A 20,985-nucleotide genomic window follows, 5' to 3' on the forward strand; every position below is an offset into this window, starting at 1 on the left:
TGTAAAACTCCTTACTTCCTGTTAGAACGTGGTTGTGATCTTCAAAATAAACCCCGGCGTCGTGCTTAAAGTTGAATAGCTTTCATTGTGAATGTTCAAACCGGAAACGCCGGAAGCAAACACAAGTGAAAATCTGTCCGCGCGGACAGCGAAAGAGAGAGAGAGAGAGAGCAGTAGGACGAGAAAGAAAAGATGGCGGCGTTACGAGTCGCGGCGCTCTCGGGCAGCGGGAGAGCACTCCTGTGCACCCCGAAAAGCATCACCACGCCAAAGGTAGACGAGTCGCACTGCGGAACAACGCTCATGCGGCGCTTTTAGTACAACATGATGGTAACTGTCCTCGCTGGGGACGGACGCCCTGGCTACGAGCTAATGCTACCGCGGAGAGCAGTCGGCTGGTTCAGACAAGGTCACCCGCGTTATGTCGTCGCATACATACTTAAATCTTGTGTGACCTCATATGAATGAAATATAAAGCGTCGTCGAAACATCTAAATCGTTGGCCAATAACGTTTGAGTTAAATGACATCGCTTTGTAAAGCCAGATGCGGGCAGGAGTTATGGTGTCCAAGTGCAACCTGGTTGGGTTTCAATAATCCCCGTTTTGCCATACCGGAAGCACATTATATCGTTTGTTTGAATGGTGTTGAGGTGTCGTAGGAACTCCGACTTTAGGGCAACGGACCCTTGCCAAACATTTACCGGCTGTTCGAGGTGTTGCGTTAACTGGATAGGGTCGTTTGTGTAATGCTAAACCGGTTAGCTTTTCAAGAAGCGAGTGGACTTCCGGTCAGCGTCTCGAGGACCGAGTGGACTTCCGCTTCGTCCGCCTCGTCCATCCACGTCCGCCTCAGGTCTTTTTTTCTTTGTTTGTGCAGTTATGTATGCATCTAAAGTGATTTACATGAGACCAGCATTATCAGACAGATCTTTTAAAGGTGATTCCAGTGATGCAAGTATTATTAAAAAGTGATCACTCTTTAAAACCTGTGAAAAAAACAGAGAAACAGACGACATAATTATAATCATTATTTCTAATCAATTAGTTATTTAATCATACATTTATTGCCACATTGAGAAGGTCACGGTTTGGCCGATTAATCGTTTGGGCCTTAATTCTGGGGGGGGGGGGAGACCAACTTGTCAATATGACTGTGCTTTTGTAAACTGGCAAATAGTAGCTAAGCTTGATGTACTGTACATGTCTGGAATTGTTTTGCCTGCAGGCCAACATGTCCTTCACCAGCCTGCCTCGCGGCCAGAAGGTGGCGCTGACCACGCTGGGCGTGGTGGGAGCGGGCGCGGCCGGCTTGGCCCTGGCGCTGCACCGGTCCGTCAAAGCCTCCGACCTGGAGCTCCATCCGCCCAACTATCCTTGGAGCCACGGCGGGCCGCTGTCGTCCCTGGACCACGCCAGGTCAGGTGTACCCCGCCGACTGCCTCAAGTCAGCTGGGATAGGCTCCAGCCTCCCCGCGACCCTTGTGAGGATAATCGGTTTAGATCATAGATGGATGTTGAATGGTCTACTTCACTCGTTATTTCATTCTTCACAAACTTAAATTCAAAAGAAAAAAATGGTCAGTGTATTTAAAGCAAAGCGTTTTCGTGGGAAATATCTAAATGAATGCAACATATATTCTTGGACTCTTAGTCAAGTCCAGTGGATGGATCACTGTACGCATGAAATCTGACTTTGACTTGTTATCGTGTTTGTGTGCGCGCGCACGTGCAGCGTTCGCCGCGGCTACCAAGTGTACAAGCAGGTGTGCTCGGCCTGCCACAGCATGGAGTACCTGGCCTTCCGCAACCTGGTGGGAGTGTCGCACACCGAGGATGAAGTCAAGGCCATCGCCGAGGAGGTGAGCGCCTTCATAATCGCGCTCCCAAAATTCAGTATGCTGAGATCACCCAAACGAAACATTCTCGCTCATTTGGACTCTGTTTTGGCACGAGCAAACCTTTTTTTCCAGATGGATGCTACACGTCGCATCCACACGGATGCCTTTTTCTCTTTTTAAAGATTAGGGCTAGGGGAAGAAATCAAATAAGTCCGTCAAGTGGATTACAAAAAGGGTTTTGGCACCAAAAAAAAAAAAAAGTCTGTGCGCGGAAGCTCGGCCGGCACTGTGTTTCCTGCACTGTCCATCTTTGCACACGGACGTTTCATGCAGATGCATGTAGCCACTTACTTCTGCTGCTAGCTTAGCTTAGTGCAGGATTCAATGCTGGAGCCCCCCCAAAAAACAATGAATTCAAAGATTCCATCAGAGGGTGCCAAAGTGGCATCTTGATTGCGTTAGCCTTAGCACAAAGACAGTGACTAGACAGTTTGTTCCAAAAGAAATTGGCAAATGCTGAACCGCGCCCATGCGGGCACCGCCTTTGTTTCTCACGGAGGTCTATGGATAGAGAGCCTTATTGTTTTGACCGGCTTCCCCCCGCCCTCAGGTGGAGGTGGTAGACGGCCCCGACGAGACGGGCGAGATGTTCACCCGGCCGGGCAAGCTGTCCGACTACTTCCCCAAACCCTACTCCAACCCGGAGGCGGCCCGCGCGGCCAACAACGGCGCCCTGCCGCCCGACCTCAGCTACATCGTCAACGCCAGGTGCGCTTAACCTGCCCCGATCGCCTTACGCCCGCTTTGCCACTCACTCGTCCTCTTCTTTCGCTTCACAATCTTAACAGCCTATTCACAATGTCATGAAGTATCATTTAGGTACTACAAGTAACTGATTACACACACCGTGGCTTCTATTGTCCTCGACAACTGGTGGCTCACATTACAATGTGGTAAACAATTTACAGGAAGTGATTACTGACACTGTAATGGAGTACAGTATAGGGACCCACGTTTGACTATTGTTGCCTAGTCTTGACCCACTTTTGTACGTGCTGTTTAATTACAACAACAAAAAACGTTTGAAAGACTGTGAATTTCATATTTTTCACAGAATTTTCAGAGCGCCTTAACCCATGAAGGCCTAAAAGCGCCTGGCTCAAAACCGTCGGTCAACTTTGGAATTACCCTGGGAAAGTTTTCCCAGAAATTCAACACCTCCAACATAATTGATGTCTCAGCCCGTGTAGCAGACAGAAACATCATTCCAAAACAATTTGTCATCTTGGACATGTGGCGTTCACACACTTTCACCCGAGTTGATTAATCTCGACTGTTTCAGTCGAACATGTAAAAATAGCGTGTCATTGCAAGAGAAGCACTATTTTCTTTTTCCCAATATCCTCCGCCGACTCACGACAGTATCCGGCCTGTTTGCAAGCCTGTCCAACTAATGTTCTTTTCCCAATCCTGCCAGGCACGGCGGCGAGGACTACGTGTTCAGCCTGCTGACGGGCTACTGCGAGCCCCCCGCCGGCGTGGCGGTGAGGGAGGGTCTCTACTACAACCCCTACTTCCCCGGACAGGCCATTGGCATGGCGCCGCCCATCTACAACGAGATTCTGGAGTACGATGACGGTAAGGTGGCCAACACCAACGCTTTTGTATGTGGTCAAACCGGAAACGCCTTTTTCTTCCTGTGTGTTCATATTCGATCCAAGAAGAAGAAGAAAAAAAATGCAGCTAATTAATCTGAAACAAAAAAAGAGAAATGACAGTAAATGAGGAATGCCTGACTTGGTTTAGGACAAACGATCAGGAAACCTTTGAATGTTTAAAACGTCAAAAAAGCACAACAAAAAGGAAAAAATGTAGACCTTGAATATGGTACATTCGAGATGTACGGATGAACACAATACATAAGGTACATTAGAAATGCAGACATTAAAAGTTGCATTAGAGTTGGTGATACATTAGCCATGTATAGACACTGACGGAAATGCAAAATTCTAAGTGTGAAAACAGGAGAAGTGTGACAAATGTGTCGCATTTGAGGTGTATATATGAATATGAAGGTGTCAGATCAGTATCTTCCCTCTGCTCATTTTCAGTCCAATTGTGTTTTACGGGAAGTAAAAATGTCTGCTAGACGGCAGTTGTGTAAACTGTGACGTACATCCAATGTTTCTACAGAGGTCTTGGCTCTCATGCTAGATTAGCTGTGCCCATGAGAAAAATGATGCATGATGCCTCTATATTGCACCTACCATTTGTCGCCAAGTTGTACATGCGTGAAATAGAGGTAAAAACATAAAATGACAAATATGCTTTATTTAGCAACGTAGAGATCGGAATTAACAAGGCGCTGTTTCCACAGGGACACCCGCCACCATGAGCCAGGTGGCCAAGGACGTGTGCACCTTCCTGAGGTGGGCCGCGGAGCCCGAGCACGACCAGCGGAAGCGCATGGGACTCAAGGTATCGCGCGCGCGCACGCACGCACGCACGCACGCACGCACAACCAGGAAATGTGTCATTTGCAATGTCTCTTGTGTTTGGTGCAGCTGTTGATGGGCTCGGCCATCCTGGTGCCACTCCTCTACTACATGAAACGACACAGGTGGGCCGTACTCAAGAGCAGGAAGATTGCCTACAGGCCGCCCAAATAAGGACGCGCAAGGAGCAGGACGACGCGGCACACACACGTCAGTGACAAATACAAGCATCTTTCCATCGTGTTTATTACACAAAGAAAGAAAATGGGTATCAAACTTCTGCTGCTGTGTGATGACATTTTCTTTGTTGTTTGTCAAATACTCGACGACCATGTGAGGATCTCTCCTCCGTTTTACTGTACAAAATAAATTATATCCAAAAACAAGCTCCGTTCAATCCATCGGTAAATATCAAAGACGAGTCATTTGTCAAACGAAAGGTGTGGAAATTAACTAGCAGCTTCCACGCTAAACATTCTCAGTGTAAACAAAATGCTTTAGTTACAAAAGTTTTTCTCCCCCTCCCCCCTCCAAAATTCAAACATCCAATGTACTTTTCAGATGCCTGAGCGCTCACAAACGACTATTAGTGCCACACACTGAAAAGAAAATGATGCCAACGCGTGAACGGCTTGTACGCTTTTTGACAAAGCGGTCCAGATTCCAGAGGAAATGTGTGGCCTTAACATTCCTTTGTGAAAACCTCCTCATTTGTAGTCACGTTAGTAACCCAAGTCAAGAAGAAAAGAAAAAAAAAAGCCCTGCAAGAAGCCAGGGGATAAATGAGAACGATGAGAAGGGCGGCACAACGTCGCGGCATCCGGACGTCCTTCGTCCGAAGCTTGACGTGTTCATTTGAGCACCAGCGTGGCCTCCGAGCCGTCTTTCTTCTTCGGGTAGAGGCCGTGGACCAGGTGGTGCTCTCGCCTCAAGAAGGCGTAGAAGTGGTCCGACACCAGCAGCATCTGGAGGAGCCACACGAGTGTTTTTTGTCCCGGTCATCGCTCGTTACAAGTCAAATACGCACAGATTGCTTCCGGCCCGTCTGCTCGGGAGCGACGGCCCAAGGGGGGCCAGGACGACAACCACAGCACAACGTAGACGGTGACATTCCGAAAAAGTGTTTGACCTGAGCAACGTTGAAGACCAGCATGGTGGAAAAGTAGAAGTTAGCGTTGGCGCTGCCCACGTTAATCCACAAGTGCCACAAGACCGGAAACAGCGCCGAACACGTCAGCATCACGCAGGACACCAGGAACACGTTGCGAAGGACTACAAACATCAAAACATGCCCGCTTGATTTCCATCGGCGGAATCGTACGCAGCCCGGGACCGCGATGGCGCCCCACTCACATCTGGCCAGGTGACTCCAGACGGGAAGGAAGGCCATGTAGAGAGCGATGTCGCCCACCGTCGGGTACGACTTGAAGATGGAGATGATGGCCAGCTGCATGAACATCAGGAACACCGGATGCTCCCTGCAACGCGCAAACATCACTCGGCGGCGGCAACGGCAGCAACGGCAGCGGCAGCTCCTTTTTGCCCGCTATTCTCGAACGACGACTCACTTGAGCTTGATGGCCAGAGGGACGGTGTAGATGAAGACGTTGATCTGGAAGACGCAGAGGTAGAAGAGCCGGAAGTGTTCGAACATCTCGGCAAAGAAGTACCAGAAGAGGCCGATGTTGGGCGTCAGGTCGGGAACGGAGAGGCTGAAGACAAAGCGGACGGAACATTGCGATCATCGTTCCGCACGGGCCTTAATAACGAGCCCTGAGGGACACCGCTGTTCCGACCGCAGGCGTTCAACGGGCTAACATCCCCTCAAGATCAAACAAATGTTGCTGCTACTAAATTCCTGGAGGTTGAAGTGACTCTTTTGCCTGCCCGAGGGCGGGATTTCCCGTCACACCCGAAGAAGCGCATCTAATCGGGATGGAGGGTGACCTCGCTTTTCTTAAGCTAGTGAATTCAAAGGCTCAATGCCATTTGGTTCACCCGATAGCTAGGCTAACGCGCGCTAGCTAGCGCAGATCTCGAACGACAACGCTTAAGTGAACAATCATTCAATTAAATACAAACGCGGTTTTATTTAGCAGGTAAAGAAGGAAAGAAAAAAAATGCCACACTTTTTGCTTCAGTTCAGTGGGCATTGTGCTACTCCTTCTTGGCCATCTGGAGGCAGTATAAGACAAGACATATATACGTTGTTCTTTATTGGGGATAAAGAATATATGTCTATGAATATTGTAACATTATTTGCCCACGTGTCGCTCCACTGTTTGTGTTCAAATAGCCGTGGCTCGAAAGGTTGACGCTGTTGCGTCGATGCTATCGGCTAGCCTGTCTCCGGCGTTTCCCATTATGTGTCCGAACTCATCTAGCGGAGGCCATGTGCTTGTTTTAAATACACAATGTACGGAACACTAGGTAAGTTGAGTCATCGGAATCTCAAGGCAGCACTGCACTCGGACGACCTTATTCACAAGCGATACTCTTCCCCCAAAGTTGTTGTTGTTTTTGTTCAGGTACTTGAGCAATTACTCACATGAAGCCGTAGACGGCAGGCACAAAGTCCCACGAGCCCAGCAGGAAGAAGGAGAGGCCCACCATCACCAGGAGGCTACCAAGGTACATGAAGGCGTACTGGGCCACGAACCACCAGAAACTCAGCCGACACGCGTTGATGGGGATAAACTGACGCTGCGCGCACACACGCACGCACACACACACACACACGAGCCGGCCATGATTTTTGGGAGGCGGTGCGTCACCATCTGCGTGGCGCTCAAGTGAGCCCAGCGGCTTCGTTGAGGCCAAAGTCGTGTTTTGCCGCTATCTTGTTGCTCCTTTTCGCCAAGGAAGTCATTTGACAAAGGCGGCGCGACGCTGTCACCTCGTCTCATCTTGGTGCGGAGGAACCGCGTTGACCCGGGTTGAGGAGCTTCATTGAGACAGAGGTAGTGCATTGACGCCGTCTCGGCGCTGGACAACTTTGTTCAGGTGAGAAGGAGCCTCTTTTAAACAAAGGTAGTGCTTTGAAGCCAGAACTACCGGCACACAAGTGAGTGAGTTTGGATTAAAGTAATATTTTGCTGCAGGCTTGTGGTAGCTTGGTACCGAGAAACAACAATCAAGTCAGATGGGGGGGAAAAAAAAAGTAGCGCTTTCCCACTATCTTGTGGCATCTTGGTCCCGCATTGAAGTGAGTCGAGGGGCTGCAATTGGACAAAACGCTGCCATCGTGGTGCTAAATAACTTTGTTGGAGTGAGTTAAGAAGCTTCATTTAAACAACGGCCGTGCTTAGAAGACATTTGGGTCCGATGCTTAGGTCAGCCGAGGAGCTTGATTTCGACAAAAGTAGTGATTTGCTGCCATTTCGGTGCAAAGGAACGACCGTCAAGTGAGTTGAGAAACTTCATTTATCTAACTGTAGTGCTTTGCTGCCATCTTGGTGCCAAGGAACTACACAGAGTCAATTTAGGTGCTTCAACTTGATGTACTACTGGGCCGCCATCTTGGAACTACGCTGCAGTGACAAGAGGAGCTTCAGTCAGACAAATGTAGTGCTCGGACTCCATGTTGGCTCCATGTTAACTACCTTAAAATGAGTCAAAGAGCTTCATTTCGACAAAGCTAGTGCTTTGCCGCATTTCCAAATCTTTTTCCTTGTTTTCAGGGGAGGCTGGTGGGTGGGCGTGACCAAGCTTACCTGCATGAGGTAGAGCAGAGCGCCGGCGCACAGCGTGAGCGGGTAGAGGCTCTGGTACGTGGCCAAGGCCAAGAAGATGGCGCTCAGCAACATGTTGCCTGGCCACAAACAAACAAAGCAGGCAGGCAGTTTGGCAGGCAGTTTGGCAGGCAGGCAGCGTGGCAGGCAGCGTGGCAGGCAGCGTGGCAGGCAGCGTGGCAGGCAGCGTGGGCGCCTTCCCGCCGCAGATGCGCCAAAGCGCTCACCTTTCACCGTGGCCAGGATGAAGAGCGACAGCACGGCGTTGTTCAGGCCGCACGTGGACTTGGCGACGCAGGTCAGCACGCTGAACGGGTTCAGAAGGTAACTGCGGGAACGGAGCACACGGGACATCGCCTATGGGCGCCGCCTTTTTCTTTGGATTTTTTCATTCTATTTTTGGCAACAAGGACAAGCGTGATGACTAGGGCCCGGCCGATATGGATTTTGGAGACGGATTCCGAAATTTGGTAAAATACGATTCTGACAACAACAAAAACCACAAGTGCGTTTTGCTTTTTCTTTGGCTTGATGCTCACAACATGGCCACTTTGAGGGGGATGTAGTGCATCTCTTTGGGGCTTCGGATCAGCTCGTGACAGTCGGCGGGGTAGCGCTCGGCTTCCAGGGCAAATTTCTGCTTCCTGAACTGGAAACACGATCGACAGGTTTTCGCTGGTCATGGATGGTGATTGACGATTGTTGACGATGGCCGTGTTTGTCTGGCTCTCTCACCACTTGTTTGTTGTAGTCCTTCACCACGTAGTAGAGCGCCACCGCCACGATGAGGTCGGCCAGCTGGGGAGACAACGGGGCCATCTTTGAGTTTTAACCTTCCCACCTTTTAGAGGATTCGCACTCGTCGTTACGGTCCTCCTTTCTAATGCCGTCATTTCCAGACGAGAGGACGCCCCCTAATATCATACGGCCCCCCTAGCTGAGTTTTCATCTTTGTACTTATGATGCGGTCCCCCAATTTGCTGGGGTGCTAATAGACAAGCAAGCAATACAAAAGTGTTGCCCTTCCTGACGCTACTTGAACTGATATTTCTTATGGATGCACAGAAGTAACATCTTTTTTTAATATAGTCTGGAAACCAAACCAAAAACATGGGACTCAGTTAGAGCTCCCAATATGAGAACGAATTAAGGGTTGAAAATATTACCAATAAAAGATATCATCCGTTCATCCATCCCTAAAATACTGCTATGCCGTTTGCAGCCACTTGTTTTAAGAAACCAAAGAAAAGAGTGCACTGCCACCATCTAGTGGTCGGGGAAAAAAATACACTTGCTTACCGTACCGAAGCAGACGCGTTCAGCATAGGTTTTCCCACATTAAGCTCAGCTCGGAGCAACACTCGTTACCATGTTCGGTGACTCTACGGCATTTATGCAAATAGCCAACAGTTCGCTGGTGTTTTATTTCAATTCTAACCGCTTTCGCTGAATTGTTACGTTTTATTCTTAATCTGCCCTCCTTTTAGTAGTTTTACACGAACCTGAGCAATTTGGGGATGTATTTAAGGTCATCTTGTTCTATACTATGCAACTATTAGGGGAATTACGGGTAGTAAGTGCTTTTTTTCATAACCTTTGCGTGTATTTACGGTACACGTGCAACGTTTGGGGAAGCCCTGCCATGTGTAACTGTGTAATAATACTTACGATGAATGTCATCTCTGCATAGTCCACCAGGAAGTGGAAGACGTAGATGATGAGAGGGGTCTAAGGCAGACACCAAAAGACGTGTTATCCATAAATGTTGCCATGGAATCCAGTTGAGAATGGTGTTTGCGTACGCGCTCAATCCCTCACCTCGTGAAAGACATCTCCCGCATATGGCGACACTCCCAAGTCGAGTAGAGCCAAACCTTCCACCACTGCAAATCAACAAAAAGACGATTTATAAGATGTCTTTCATGTGTTAACACCCCCCGGGACTTGCTGCGTGACGTTTTTAACTAACATCAGTTCTTGTCCCGAGTATAAAATATCCATTCTGGAAGTCAGTGAAGACAACTGGCCAGTATGGATTCCACAGATACGAGTCAGTTAGAGTCCACAGGGTTGAACATTTGCATGCTGCTTACTTTCATCCATCCATCCATTATCTAGAGCGCTTATCCTCAAAAGGGTCGCTGGCGTGCGTGCTACAGCCTATCCCAGCTGTCTTCGGGCAGTAGGCGGGGTTCAACCTGAACTGGATGCCAGCCAATCGCAGGGCTGCTTACTTTCATGTACTTTCCCCCCCACTTTGCTTTAGCTTTGACGCAGCTAACCATTAATAGGTATAATGCAACATCAAACACAAATTGAGCTACAACTAATGGTTATTTTAACAATCAATCTATTTGTTTTTTGGGGTTTTTATCTGTTTGAGTTCGGGGAATCCGATAAAATCATTTTTCCAACGTTCAGCTTTATGAATGATGAACTCTAACCGGCAGATCTCGGAGGGATTATTCGATCATCAAAATAATTATTCATTTGATCATTGATGTTGCGCCTCCGAACAGAATAACAGCAACGTTAACCTATCATTCAAAACTTTGGAGACACAGCTCCTGGTACATAGTTTTAAGTGTCCACTCAGTTTGTGAGTGGAGACGGAAGTCCCAACATCTGGGCACATGTGACGTCGGCGATGCAAATCACAGGTGTTCAAGTCTTCCGGTTGAATGCGATAAGATAAGGCACATGCAAAAACATCAAAGTACGAATGCTCATTTTCACTCGCTTTAGGGGCACTGTGTGTCTGCAAACAAGAAGCTAACTCAAAAGTGGCTTTGGCTTTCAAAGCAGAACACAGGAGCGACGCTTCACCCGTATAGCTCAGGCCCTAATCGAACCCCCGCCCGAGCGGGCGCCACGCTCACCTCTTTTCCAGGCGGTTAACGGGGACACCACCTCCACCCTCTCGGCGATCCAAAGTGCCCAAGCGGACCTAAAAAGAGCGGCACGGATAGTGACAGCCACGATCAGCAGGAGCGTCAATGGTGCTGCCATCTTGGCATTTGCGCCTGTGCGCGGTGCACGCTGGGAAATGAAGTCCCCCGATGGCAAACGAGCCACTTCAAAGAAGGATTCGCGACAAATTCATGCCTAGTTACCGGAAACGTTTCAGCATATTTTGTAAATAAATATATATATATTTTGTTGTTGTTTTTTTTTACTCAAAGACACATAAACAACGAGTTTCGCTGTTTTAGGGTGCGGAACCAAAGTGTGAGCAAACGTTTTCACGGTGACGTTTATGTGTCTCGAGCAAAACAACGGTTGAGTTCAGTTAGAATTACTATTACTAAAACGCGATTAATTCGTTGTCAGCATTCAGTATTAATCGCAGTCCGTGACGTAAAGTATTATTAATAGTCACAGTTAGTATAATAACGTGGGAGAACGAATATTTTTAATCAAATGGACGCTGACAAATCTTAGTTGTTTTCCTCCACGGAAGCGATATTACGTATTATATCCAAAAATGATATCGGACCTGTTGTCGTTCATTTAAATAGTGATTCATTGGTCATTGCTTAGGCGCTTTACGTTGAAAAGACCGAGCGGGAAGTGCACCCGCCTCCCGATTGTGTGCGTGTCAACTTGTCAACGTTCTATTGGATTTCATTTCGTTTTCGTTTCGCTTGTGAGCGCGTCAACATTTGGTTTGTTTTGTGCCATGGCGGGTTTGGAGTTGTTGTATTCGTGCTGCGGCGACGCCATCGCATGTCCGCAGGACGCCGTCGTGTGTTTCGTCCACTGGGAGGTCGTCAAGAGCGGATACAAGTGCCTCGGCTCCGGCGATGAGGTCAACGCACTCGCCGCACTCTCGCCGAGCTCGTTTGTGTCGCCGCAAGACAACCGGAGCTTTCTCTTGTTGTCCAAGTGTCCTGCGCATTTGCTTCACTAAAACTGCTGCTTGCTTTTAGCTTGCGGCGATGCTCAACCTTAGATGCTAACGCTAAACGTTGGGAAGTCATGTGACACCGTCGCGTTTTTTAAAGGGGACTTTTAGGCATTTTTTCAAAGGAGTGTCAGTATCACATTGCCACCAGAGAAAAAAAGCAGAGCATCCCGTGCGAACGTGATCAATTTCACGTTACGTGATCAATTTCACGTAACAAAGCCATATTTCATCAGGCTAAACCTAAAACTTCTTCGGGTTTCTTCGTGTGTGATAGAACAGTACGTAGCAAGTAACTTTGATTTAAGACGCAAAAAGTCTCCACTTGTGACGTAAATCGGAAGGAATTGCCTCATTTTAGTTTGCCGAATGTCAACGTGAGAATGATCACGTTGAAATGTAAACGTGAAAATGTTCATGGTAAAACATGAAAATCATCACTTAATGACGTGATACGGAACTTTTTTTGTGCCCTGGTGTGGCAGCAGGACCCGTCCGAATGTTGAAACTAAGTTCAGAGAGACTGGAAGAGTCACAGAAAGAACAGCGACGTGGGGGGGGGGGTCTTCTGTTATCTTTTCATCATCTTTTCTTTTTCTCTTTTGTTTTTGGCTTCGTCAGGCTCGGAGCAGCGACAAGAAGTCAGAGCTGCTGCCGTCGGACTGGAGCAGCAACAAGGTGGAATATGCCCTGAGGTACGCCTCAGAGCTGGGAGACGCTCAGCTGCTGCTCAAAGCGCTCCTGGTGGATTCGGCGCTCGTCTTCAACCTCATGGTAGGACGTCTGCATTGTCATGGTCTCACTTGGGAATAGGCTCGAAAAATGTGGGCACTTTTCCAAGTTGGGGATTTTCCTCGGGCTGTAAGAACACAAGATGGAATGTTTTTTTCTTTTTTTTTTTTACCTGATTCGTCGGTGAATTGTAACAATACTTGACAATTTCATTGATTATCAAAGTAATTGTTCATTGCAGCCCGTTTGACTCTTAACTTGAAGGTGTCCTATAGCCAATATATTTAGAAAAATTACCCCAGAAGGTCATTTTTCTGCTTCACAAAACAAAATGTTGTACTGTCCATTCCAAATGGTTTAACAATGAATTAATTGACAGCTCAACAACTAATGAATTATCAGATTGGTTGTCCACTATTTTGGTAATAGTTGAAATGTTTTGCGACTCCAAATTGTCCAAATGCTCTGGATTTCATCTTCTCAACAGTAAATTGGCAGGTTTCTGTTGACCTTTGCGGAAGCAGACCGATTCCCTTGGCGTTGAATGAAAAGACGACGTTAGCAAACGTCAGCTTTGACTTTGCAAAGGAATGATCAACATTTGTTGCCAATTTTCTGACAAATGTCAAACCAACATCTGAATCGATTTTATGTTTGAGTCAGTTGAGAAGAATGTTGCGTTTTTAAATAAATACGTACATGTAAATTCAACATTTTAGCAAAAGGAAAAAGCATCTCACCGATGAGTTATTTTTAGACGAGGCATCGCTCGATTGAATTGGTCCCCCTCACCAACATCGACATCGACATCAACATCATGTGTGAATCTTGAGTCCTTTGACTTCATGAATTGTCGACCGGGAACTGACAAACCGATGCCGGTGCCGACTGCGAGTCACCGAAAGTGTGTTTGTGAAGAACCGCAGCACACAGCAGAGCTCGGACGTGATCGTCAACCTCAACGAGCACGTGGACGCCGCCCACCTGCGCACCTTCGACGGGTGAGTGCGACTTGGGAGCATGGCGGCATTTGCGTAACCTTTTGGAAAAATGCAAAACGCCCGCGCGAGGAGGGGCCGGCCAAACATGACCGCACCGTTCCAACGTTGATTGTATTTTGCCGCCGCACGTTTTGTGCCCTCAGGGTCTTCAAGGACGCAAGCGGCCTGGCGGCGGCCGTTCGCTCTCGCCTACTGCCGTCGCGGGACAAGCGGACGCAAGCGGAGCAAAGCGAGCGCGCGCGCAGGCCGGACGGCCGCCGCGACCGCGACGACCTCGACGACCCCCTGCGGGTCCCCGACAGGCACCCGCGACACGCCGCGCAGCCGCACTGGTACGAGTGAAATCCGTCCGTCCTTTCCCGGACCTAAGTCGATCAAATGTGGCCTCGTCAATCACGATGCCGACAAAAGTCTTAGGACGAGGGCTGGTTGTGGCCGTATTCGCCATCGCCGTTCACGCGCTCGTCGGCGAGTCGTTGATTCAGTAGCACTTTGCCGAGATACCGTGGCGTCACATTGCTAAAGAACCATCTGAGCCTGCGTTGAGGCCTTTCATTGAGACCAAAGTAGTGCTTCGCCACCATCTTGTGCCATGCTAGAGCCGAAGGAAAATGTCCGCACGGCTTGAGTTCAACTTCAACAAAAGTAGTGCCTCTGCGCCACATTGTGCCATCAGAGTGCCAGCGGAAGCATGTTGGCCCGAGTTTCATTTGGACAAAAGCAGCGCTTTGCTGACGCTTGGTGGCGTGTGTACGCAATTATAACCCGTTTTTAAGTGGGTGGGTCGGTTACTCGCATATCTTTGCCACACACAGCAATTGGTGCGCTAACATAAAACATGTACAAGTGCGACTTTTCCACTTGTTGAGTTTCTCCCCTATCACTTCAACATGGATTCCTTGGCATCAAGCATCTGTAAGATGGTGCCAAAGCGCTACTTATATGCCAGACAGGGCTTTGTTAGTGTGAACAATGAATAGTCGAGATATTTGGTCAATTTCATGCAAAAGCCGCCACACCCCCCAAAAGAAAGGAAGCGTGTTCAAAACTGGTAGCTCACATGTTAGCGCTTAAAGGCACTGGACTCCAAAGTATTGGGACACACGCGCCTTTGAATGAAGTCATCCACTACAACGCTTAGTTGTCAATAATGAGGCAAGTCTTCAAAGACAAATTTTGATATTTCCTGCAGACGCACTGCGACACCTTCCAGAAGAACTTGCCCCCCCCCACCCCCACCCCCCCATAACATTGTTGGAATGGCCGCATTCCTTTCCCTTGTCACTTCCCGTACTGTACGTGTCCCAATACTTTGTTGGAGTTGGCGTCCCAGCACGGCGCTTTCATGTCTTGCCGCCACGTCCATCGTGCTGACCGGCATGGCGTCACGTGTCTTTTTCAGGCCCGACCCCATGGCGCCGCCGTTCTCGGTGGGGGGCGCCGATCTGGATCCCTTGGGGTGAGTCACCCGCTCGCCCCGCCCGTCACACCCGTTCATCCAGACGAGCCCTTCACAAAAAGCTTTTGGGATTTTGAACATGTTCAAACAAATCCCCCCCCCCCCCCGAAACAAATGGCTGCGTTTTGTCTCTGTTATGAAGTTGGACAAATCCACTCAACAGTCCCGCCTGTAAGCGACATCGTCATCATCATCACCATCATTTTTGTAAGCGTTAATTGATTGGAAAAAGAAGTGACTTTATTGGTGACATCTTTTTGAAACGAGTCAGCCGATATACGACTTTTACTCTGCCAAATGACCACATTCCAACGTTGCACTAACTTACAAGCCGACGCTAATTTTGACTTCGCTTTTTTTGCTGTCTAAATACTTTTTGCACAATTTCTTCCCATTTCCCTCCCCAATTCTTTATTTTCTTCACCTTTTAGTCCCAAAACTTTTGTCCAAGTGAGCACAATTCATTTTTCATTGTTCACTCGTGGTGGCTGTCCAAATCAAAATGTCTCCACATTTTCCTTAGCGGCGACCAGCGTTTCTTGAGTCTTAGGGCCAAATTGCCGCAGTTTCATCACATTTCCTTTTTTTTCCGACGAGACCTTTTTTTCTTTTGTCAAATTCAAGATTTGCATGTGTTCACCTTTTTTTGTCGAAATGCTATTGTCCAAATTGCGCATTTTCTCAACTTGTTTTTGCGGAAATGTCCCCGTTGACCCAAGGCAGGTCCCGTGTGTGTCCCCATTTTTTGTTTTGTTTTTTCTGCCTTTTCACATTGCCTGCCTCCCAGCAGGTCGGTGTCGGGTGGCGGCATGATCGCGGACCCGCTGCGGATGGGCTACCCCCGCTCGGGGTTCGACCCGTCCAGCGGCATCCCGGACATCCTGCCCCCCGGCGCGGTGCCGCCCGGCGCCCGCTTCGACCCGTTCGGACCCATCGGACGCCACCGGCCCGGGTGAGAGGCAGGCGCCGCCACGTCGCTCGCTCGCTCGCTCGCTGAATGTTTCGTCTCATGAAAGGCGGTGGTGTTCCCTCAGGCCCACCCCGGACCACTTGCCCCCGCCGGGCTATGACGACATGTTCATGTAGCCGCTTCCTGGCCGCCGCTCACCGCTTCCTGTCCGCTAGCCGATCAGAGTCTAGCGGGTAGTCCTTTTTGTTGCCGGCAACGGAGCAACTCACCGGAAATCGAGTTGTAATTGTGGAGTACTGCAACATGTTTTGGTGTGAATTTGTCAAGAAATGTGCAAGGAAGAGGGAAATATTAGGTAGGGCCCGACTGATTTGGATTTTTTTTTCTTTAGGCCTTTTTTGAGGCAGATTCCGTTTTCTGGCAGAATAAAATTCCGACAATCTAAAAAAAAGGGTATGACTAATGTTTTGGTCCCTGAATGCTTCAAAACAATGAAGATATGAATTACAGGCAGAGCATTTGGCTGTTTTCCAAAGCTTTGTCCTTTACTACTTATTTAGCTTGACAACAGAGAAAAATCGGCAAAAAACAGTTTTGTTGGGGGGGGGGCATTTCTTTGAATGTCATTATCTGTCTTATGTTTTAATGTAGGCAAACAATCGACAGATTTTTGCATCGCTAATATTGGCCATAGTAAATGTGTAAATAATATTACCAAATAAATGTGTAAATTATCTCTGAAAAATGTGTGCGCGTCCTGCTCAAACCGTCAACTTTTATTTCAAAGTGTGTTCCTGATCAAGAATTACGACACCGACACCAAGTCCAACCTCAACGGCGCCATTTTTACTTCTTCGTGAGCTCGTTTTCACACACAAAAAACGACAACAAAAATGCCGCACGGGTGTTAGCGTGCTACGCGTTGTCCGCTAGCCTGCTAGCATTAGCTTCTCGGCAACAAACGGTCTACTTTTTCCCCCTTTTAATGACAGTTGTAGTCACCAGATTGCACAGCCGAACCTCCAAAGTAGAACAGGACCCAAGTTCCGATCACAAACCATAAAAAAACCCCCATCAGAAACAGGATCAAACTTGTCACCACGGTTGCAACGTTGTGAACTGCTCACGTTTGAGGTCCCATTTATACCTTCTTAAGTCATACAGGTGAACGTGGAGTTGTTGGTGTGTTTGTATGAAGAACGCAAAACTATTTCCCCACTGGGGTTTTTGTCACGGGTACACCACAAGCTTTGCAGAAGCCTCGCGTGAACTCTGAATGGCACCACTTGTGGCGTGTTCCACTTTGGAGGGTTGTGCGTGCGTGCGTGCGTGCGCTTCCATTACACATTAGCATGACTGTTGGATGAACGAGATGTTTCTAAGGCTTATCGTACCCTTTTACATACGGAAGCATATTGCTGCCACACCAGAAAAAAGTCCAAATGTCATGAAGCCGTGTTTGAATCTCAAGCTTATCTGCGCCTTGTAACAGTCGGAGGACAAACGTTTTGGGACAAGCCTTTGCTCAGAAGTCTGCGTCCCACCCCCCACCCAAACGCAACTTTTGGTGTCCTAAGGCTGTTGTCCTGTTGAACTTTGGGGTCGCAAAACGTTTTATCCAAATGACGGCAATTTCTTCACATTTTCATCCCTTTTTTGACCCAAAACTTTGTCCAAATTCGCTTTTTCTAGTCCATACTTGCCGAACTGTCGATGTTCAATTGAGTTGGAACGATCCCAATTTCTTCACATTCCCCTCCCCAGTTGCGCATTTCCTGCACTTGGTTGTTTCTTACTTTATTTGCATTCCAATTCTGCACTTCCTTCACTTTTGCGTCCCAAGACGTTTTTCGCCCCAGCGTCCGCCTTTTGTTAACGTTCCCCTCGCAGCGGGCGCCCCAAAAGCACGCGTGACGTGACGGATTGGCCACGCCGGGGAAGCGCACAAGCGAGCCGCTTTGCCGGCAGAGGCGTCACTGGGCCGCGGGTCCCGGCCGCTCGCTCGTCACCGGCGGGTCCTCGCCGTCGGCGGCGAGCTGCTTCATCCTCATGTTGACGGAGCCGTACGTCCGCTTGGGCAGGACGAAGGGCGCCCGGCGGCGGCTGCGGTACGGCAACAGGCAGAGGGCGCGGCCCCGGCACACGGAGGCCATGAGGAGGAGGGAGAGCAAGATCCCGCCCAGGGTGAGCAGCCCCAGGCCGGCGATGATGCACTTGTCCAGGTGCGAGCCCAGCCGGGCGTAGTACAGCTCCAGCTGCTCCATCCGGCGGGCCGACACGGCGTCGCGGTCCACGCGGGCCTCCCTGGGGACGGCGTAGGCCACCAGGACCAGCGCGATGCCGCTCACCAGCAGCACCACGGCGGCGGCCAGGCCCGAGTCGCACGCGCGCCCCCCGCCGCCGTCGCCGCCGTCGGGGACGGTCCGGGTGGCCCCGTCGTCATCGTCGCCGCCGGACGGAAACGACCGGTCCTGACGGGAGACGAAACAACGGTGATTCGATTTCACTTGCTTGCGGTGTCCCAAGCTGCACATTTTCCTTCCATTTTCCTTCCATTTTCCTTCCCTCTGCACTCGGCTTCTACTTTGCCGCTTTTTTTCGACTATGAGCCAACTTCCTCCCGCCCTGCGCCATTTCAATCTACTTTGACTCTCCTGGAACTTGCTGTGCCTCTACTTGATTTCACTCGAGATCTACAGCCAGAGGAGGAAAGTCATCTACCCGGGACTGGGGTTTTTTAGGTCACGACCCGTAGCTCTCCACCACGGGTGAAGAAGAATCTACTCAGCTTGCCGCATATCTGAGTTTCTACTGCAAATGTCCTTGTGTGATCTCTGTATCTCCTTTGACACACTCTATCGTTCTTCGATTCTGCTTGTATCTACTCTGACTGGGTTCTCTTGAGTCCTCGGGACTCTTATTTGCAAGTCTGCCGGCACTAATCGCTCTGATTCTTCTCGCTTTCCTTTTCTTGACTGTGACTCACACCCGTTCTTGCCTTTTGTCTTTATTTAGGCGTCTGTAGCTATCGGGACACTTTCTACCCTCATGTTTGCCTCGACGCTTTGTATCTGCTGCGCTAACCCGATCCTGCGCTTACACTGACTCATCAGCGATGGGAGAGCCAGGTCCGGAAAGCCGAAAAGCTGCCACAGTTTGCCTTGAGCCGCACGTGCTTCAAATCCACCGAGTTGTCTTGAGCCGCGCGCGCTTCCGACTTTCTGGACCCGGTTCTCCCATCGCTGTGACTCGTCCACGGTGGCTCTGCTCTCTGTACGGAACCTTCGAGTTTAGGCTCTCCAAAGACCGGTCTTGACTTTTGTATCCACCTCTGCGCCCTCTTGTCTTCACAGTGAGTCGGTATCTAATATGACCCTGTTTCCACTCCCCTTCCATTTGTCTCGACTTTTTGTATCTTCTCAAACTCGTGTGTTTACTGTGACTCTAGTCTTGACTCTACTCTCTGTATCTCATGTGACTGTGCTCCCCTTACACGTCCAGAGTTTTCTTGTCTCTCTTCGGACTCTCCTGCACGTGCTTACTGCCTTTCTATCTACTGTGACTTGACTCCGCTGCGTCCCTACTCCATCCTGACTCTGATTTCGTAGCCAATGTGACTAATCTTTCTGCATCGCCAATGATTGTAGCCTCTTTGAACCTCGCGTCCCTCTGCGAAAAATGAGAGAAGAAGACGAACCCGGCAGCTTCTCGAGGTGGTCGGAGAGCAGCCCGCGGCCTCCCGGTGGCGTTGCTGCTCACGGTCGGGCTGGTAGGAAGCGTTGCGGAATCCTCGGCAGACGTCGCTAGCCTTGTTAGCGTCAGGCAGCTCGCGGAGCTCGACGTTGTCCGGTGATGAGTCCATGGAAATGCGATTGGGTCGTCGCGCCTGCTCCAATAGGCATCTTCCTCACTGGACAAAATGACGTCATCATCATCCCCGTCATTATTCGCATTTTTATAGGGAGTTAGTCCACATTATTTTACACTCGCTAGTGAGTTTCTGATCGGTGACATGACACCACAAACATTAGCCGCTTAAGCCCAAATTTTTTCCTCTGCCAACAGTGGTTCACTTTTTTTTTCTTCACATTTACATAACATTTGATAATGTTAAAATTTGAGCTTATTTATTCTGACAGTAACACATTAAATACACAATAAATTGCGTTTATAGTGCACTTTACATTTTGGAAATTTTGAAAGTGAAAAAAATCTGTGTAAAATGAGTGCTGATCTTCTTCATGTGTATGTCCAAAAACTAAAAAGCTTGTTCGTTGTACTAAATAACAGTGGGTTTTGTTTAGGTTTCTTTTTTTTTTTTTTTTTACATCTTTTACAAATGAAGAATGTTAAAATGTTGGGAACTTTTACGTATGAAATTATTATAAGCATTTTAATCTAATGCATCATATTAGACTCACTTTTCACCATCATGTCGTTTTTTTTTTTTTAATTCTCTTGAAAGAAACGTGACATTATGACGACATATTATGAAGAGCCCCCAACCTCCATCTCACCAAAATGCAAAGACGACCACCCACTACCGTGTCAGCTCTCACGCGCATGCGTACGGGGCTAAACGCGCGCGCGACCTTGTGACGGTATTGGGATCACTTGACTCCACGCGCGCGCGCGCGCGCGCGCGACATGATCAATCACCCGCCGAATCGGATCAGGGTTAGAAAGCAGGAAAAGGAAAAGGAGGAGAGCGTTTACCTGGCGGCAAGCAGGCAGGAGGGGAAGATGGATGGACGACAAGAGGAGGACGACGAAAGAGGGACCAGCGCGCAGCAACGCGCATGAGCACAAGAGGCAGACGCGGCACCCTGATGTACCGTGGCTGGCCGCCAGAGGGCGCGCTCGCGCTCCAACTCAGACTACACTTCCGAGCCCAAAAGAAGTCCATTAACACGA

At 49.0% G+C, this 20,985-nt stretch overlaps 4 protein-coding genes across 7 annotated transcripts; 2 read left to right on the forward strand and 2 right to left on the reverse strand.

Moving 5' to 3' along the window:
- The first annotated feature begins 101 nt into the window (after positions 1–101).
- cyc1 (cytochrome c-1) lies at positions 102–4,720 on the forward strand. Its single transcript, XM_086039995.1, has 7 exons — positions 102–273; positions 1,227–1,417; positions 1,734–1,860; positions 2,450–2,607; positions 3,317–3,477; positions 4,217–4,317; positions 4,404–4,720. The coding sequence occupies exons 1-7, from the start codon at positions 193–195 to the stop codon at positions 4,506–4,508; spliced, it is 924 nt and encodes a 307-aa protein (XP_085896121.1). The 5' UTR covers positions 102–192; the 3' UTR covers positions 4,509–4,720.
- pigu (phosphatidylinositol glycan anchor biosynthesis, class U) lies at positions 4,563–12,016 on the reverse strand. The gene is made up of 12 exons (XM_086039994.1): positions 10,945–12,016; positions 9,884–9,948; positions 9,734–9,793; positions 8,801–8,863; positions 8,605–8,714; positions 8,293–8,393; positions 8,048–8,145; positions 6,883–7,037; positions 5,903–6,046; positions 5,688–5,812; positions 5,464–5,606; positions 4,563–5,299 (listed from the first exon to the last, which is right to left on the reverse strand). The coding sequence occupies exons 1-12, from the start codon at positions 11,072–11,074 to the stop codon at positions 5,186–5,188; spliced, it is 1,308 nt and encodes a 435-aa protein (XP_085896120.1). The 5' UTR covers positions 11,075–12,016; the 3' UTR covers positions 4,563–5,185.
- Positions 11,319–16,816, forward strand: psmf1 (proteasome inhibitor subunit 1). Of its 4 annotated transcripts, none has more exons than XM_086039997.1 (7): positions 11,319–11,873; positions 12,591–12,743; positions 13,620–13,702; positions 13,846–14,034; positions 15,105–15,161; positions 15,949–16,113; positions 16,196–16,816. In XM_086039997.1, the coding sequence occupies exons 1-7, from the start codon at positions 11,745–11,747 to the stop codon at positions 16,245–16,247; spliced, it is 828 nt and encodes a 275-aa protein (XP_085896123.1). In that variant the 5' UTR covers positions 11,319–11,744; the 3' UTR covers positions 16,248–16,816. The 4 variants fall into 4 exon arrangements, with proteins under 4 accessions (XP_085896123.1, XP_085896125.1, XP_085896126.1 ...); XM_086039998.1 differs by having other exon boundaries at positions 11,321–11,873; positions 15,952–16,113; XM_086039999.1 differs by lacking the exon at positions 15,105–15,161.
- Positions 16,817–16,826: 10 nt separating this feature from the next.
- On the reverse strand, positions 16,827–20,908 carry tmem74b (transmembrane protein 74B). The gene is made up of 3 exons (XM_086040001.1): positions 20,788–20,908; positions 19,769–19,981; positions 16,827–18,542 (listed from the first exon to the last, which is right to left on the reverse strand). The coding sequence occupies exons 2-3, from the start codon at positions 19,931–19,933 to the stop codon at positions 18,045–18,047; spliced, it is 663 nt and encodes a 220-aa protein (XP_085896127.1). The 5' UTR covers positions 19,934–19,981; positions 20,788–20,908; the 3' UTR covers positions 16,827–18,044.
- Positions 20,909–20,985: the final 77 nt, after the last annotated feature.

This window comes from Filicampus tigris, chromosome 9 (assembly GCF_054856515.1).
Source record: "Filicampus tigris isolate MCC_2025a chromosome 9, RoL_Ftig_1.0, whole genome shotgun sequence".
Lineage (NCBI taxonomy): Eukaryota > Metazoa > Chordata > Actinopteri > Syngnathiformes > Syngnathidae > Filicampus > Filicampus tigris.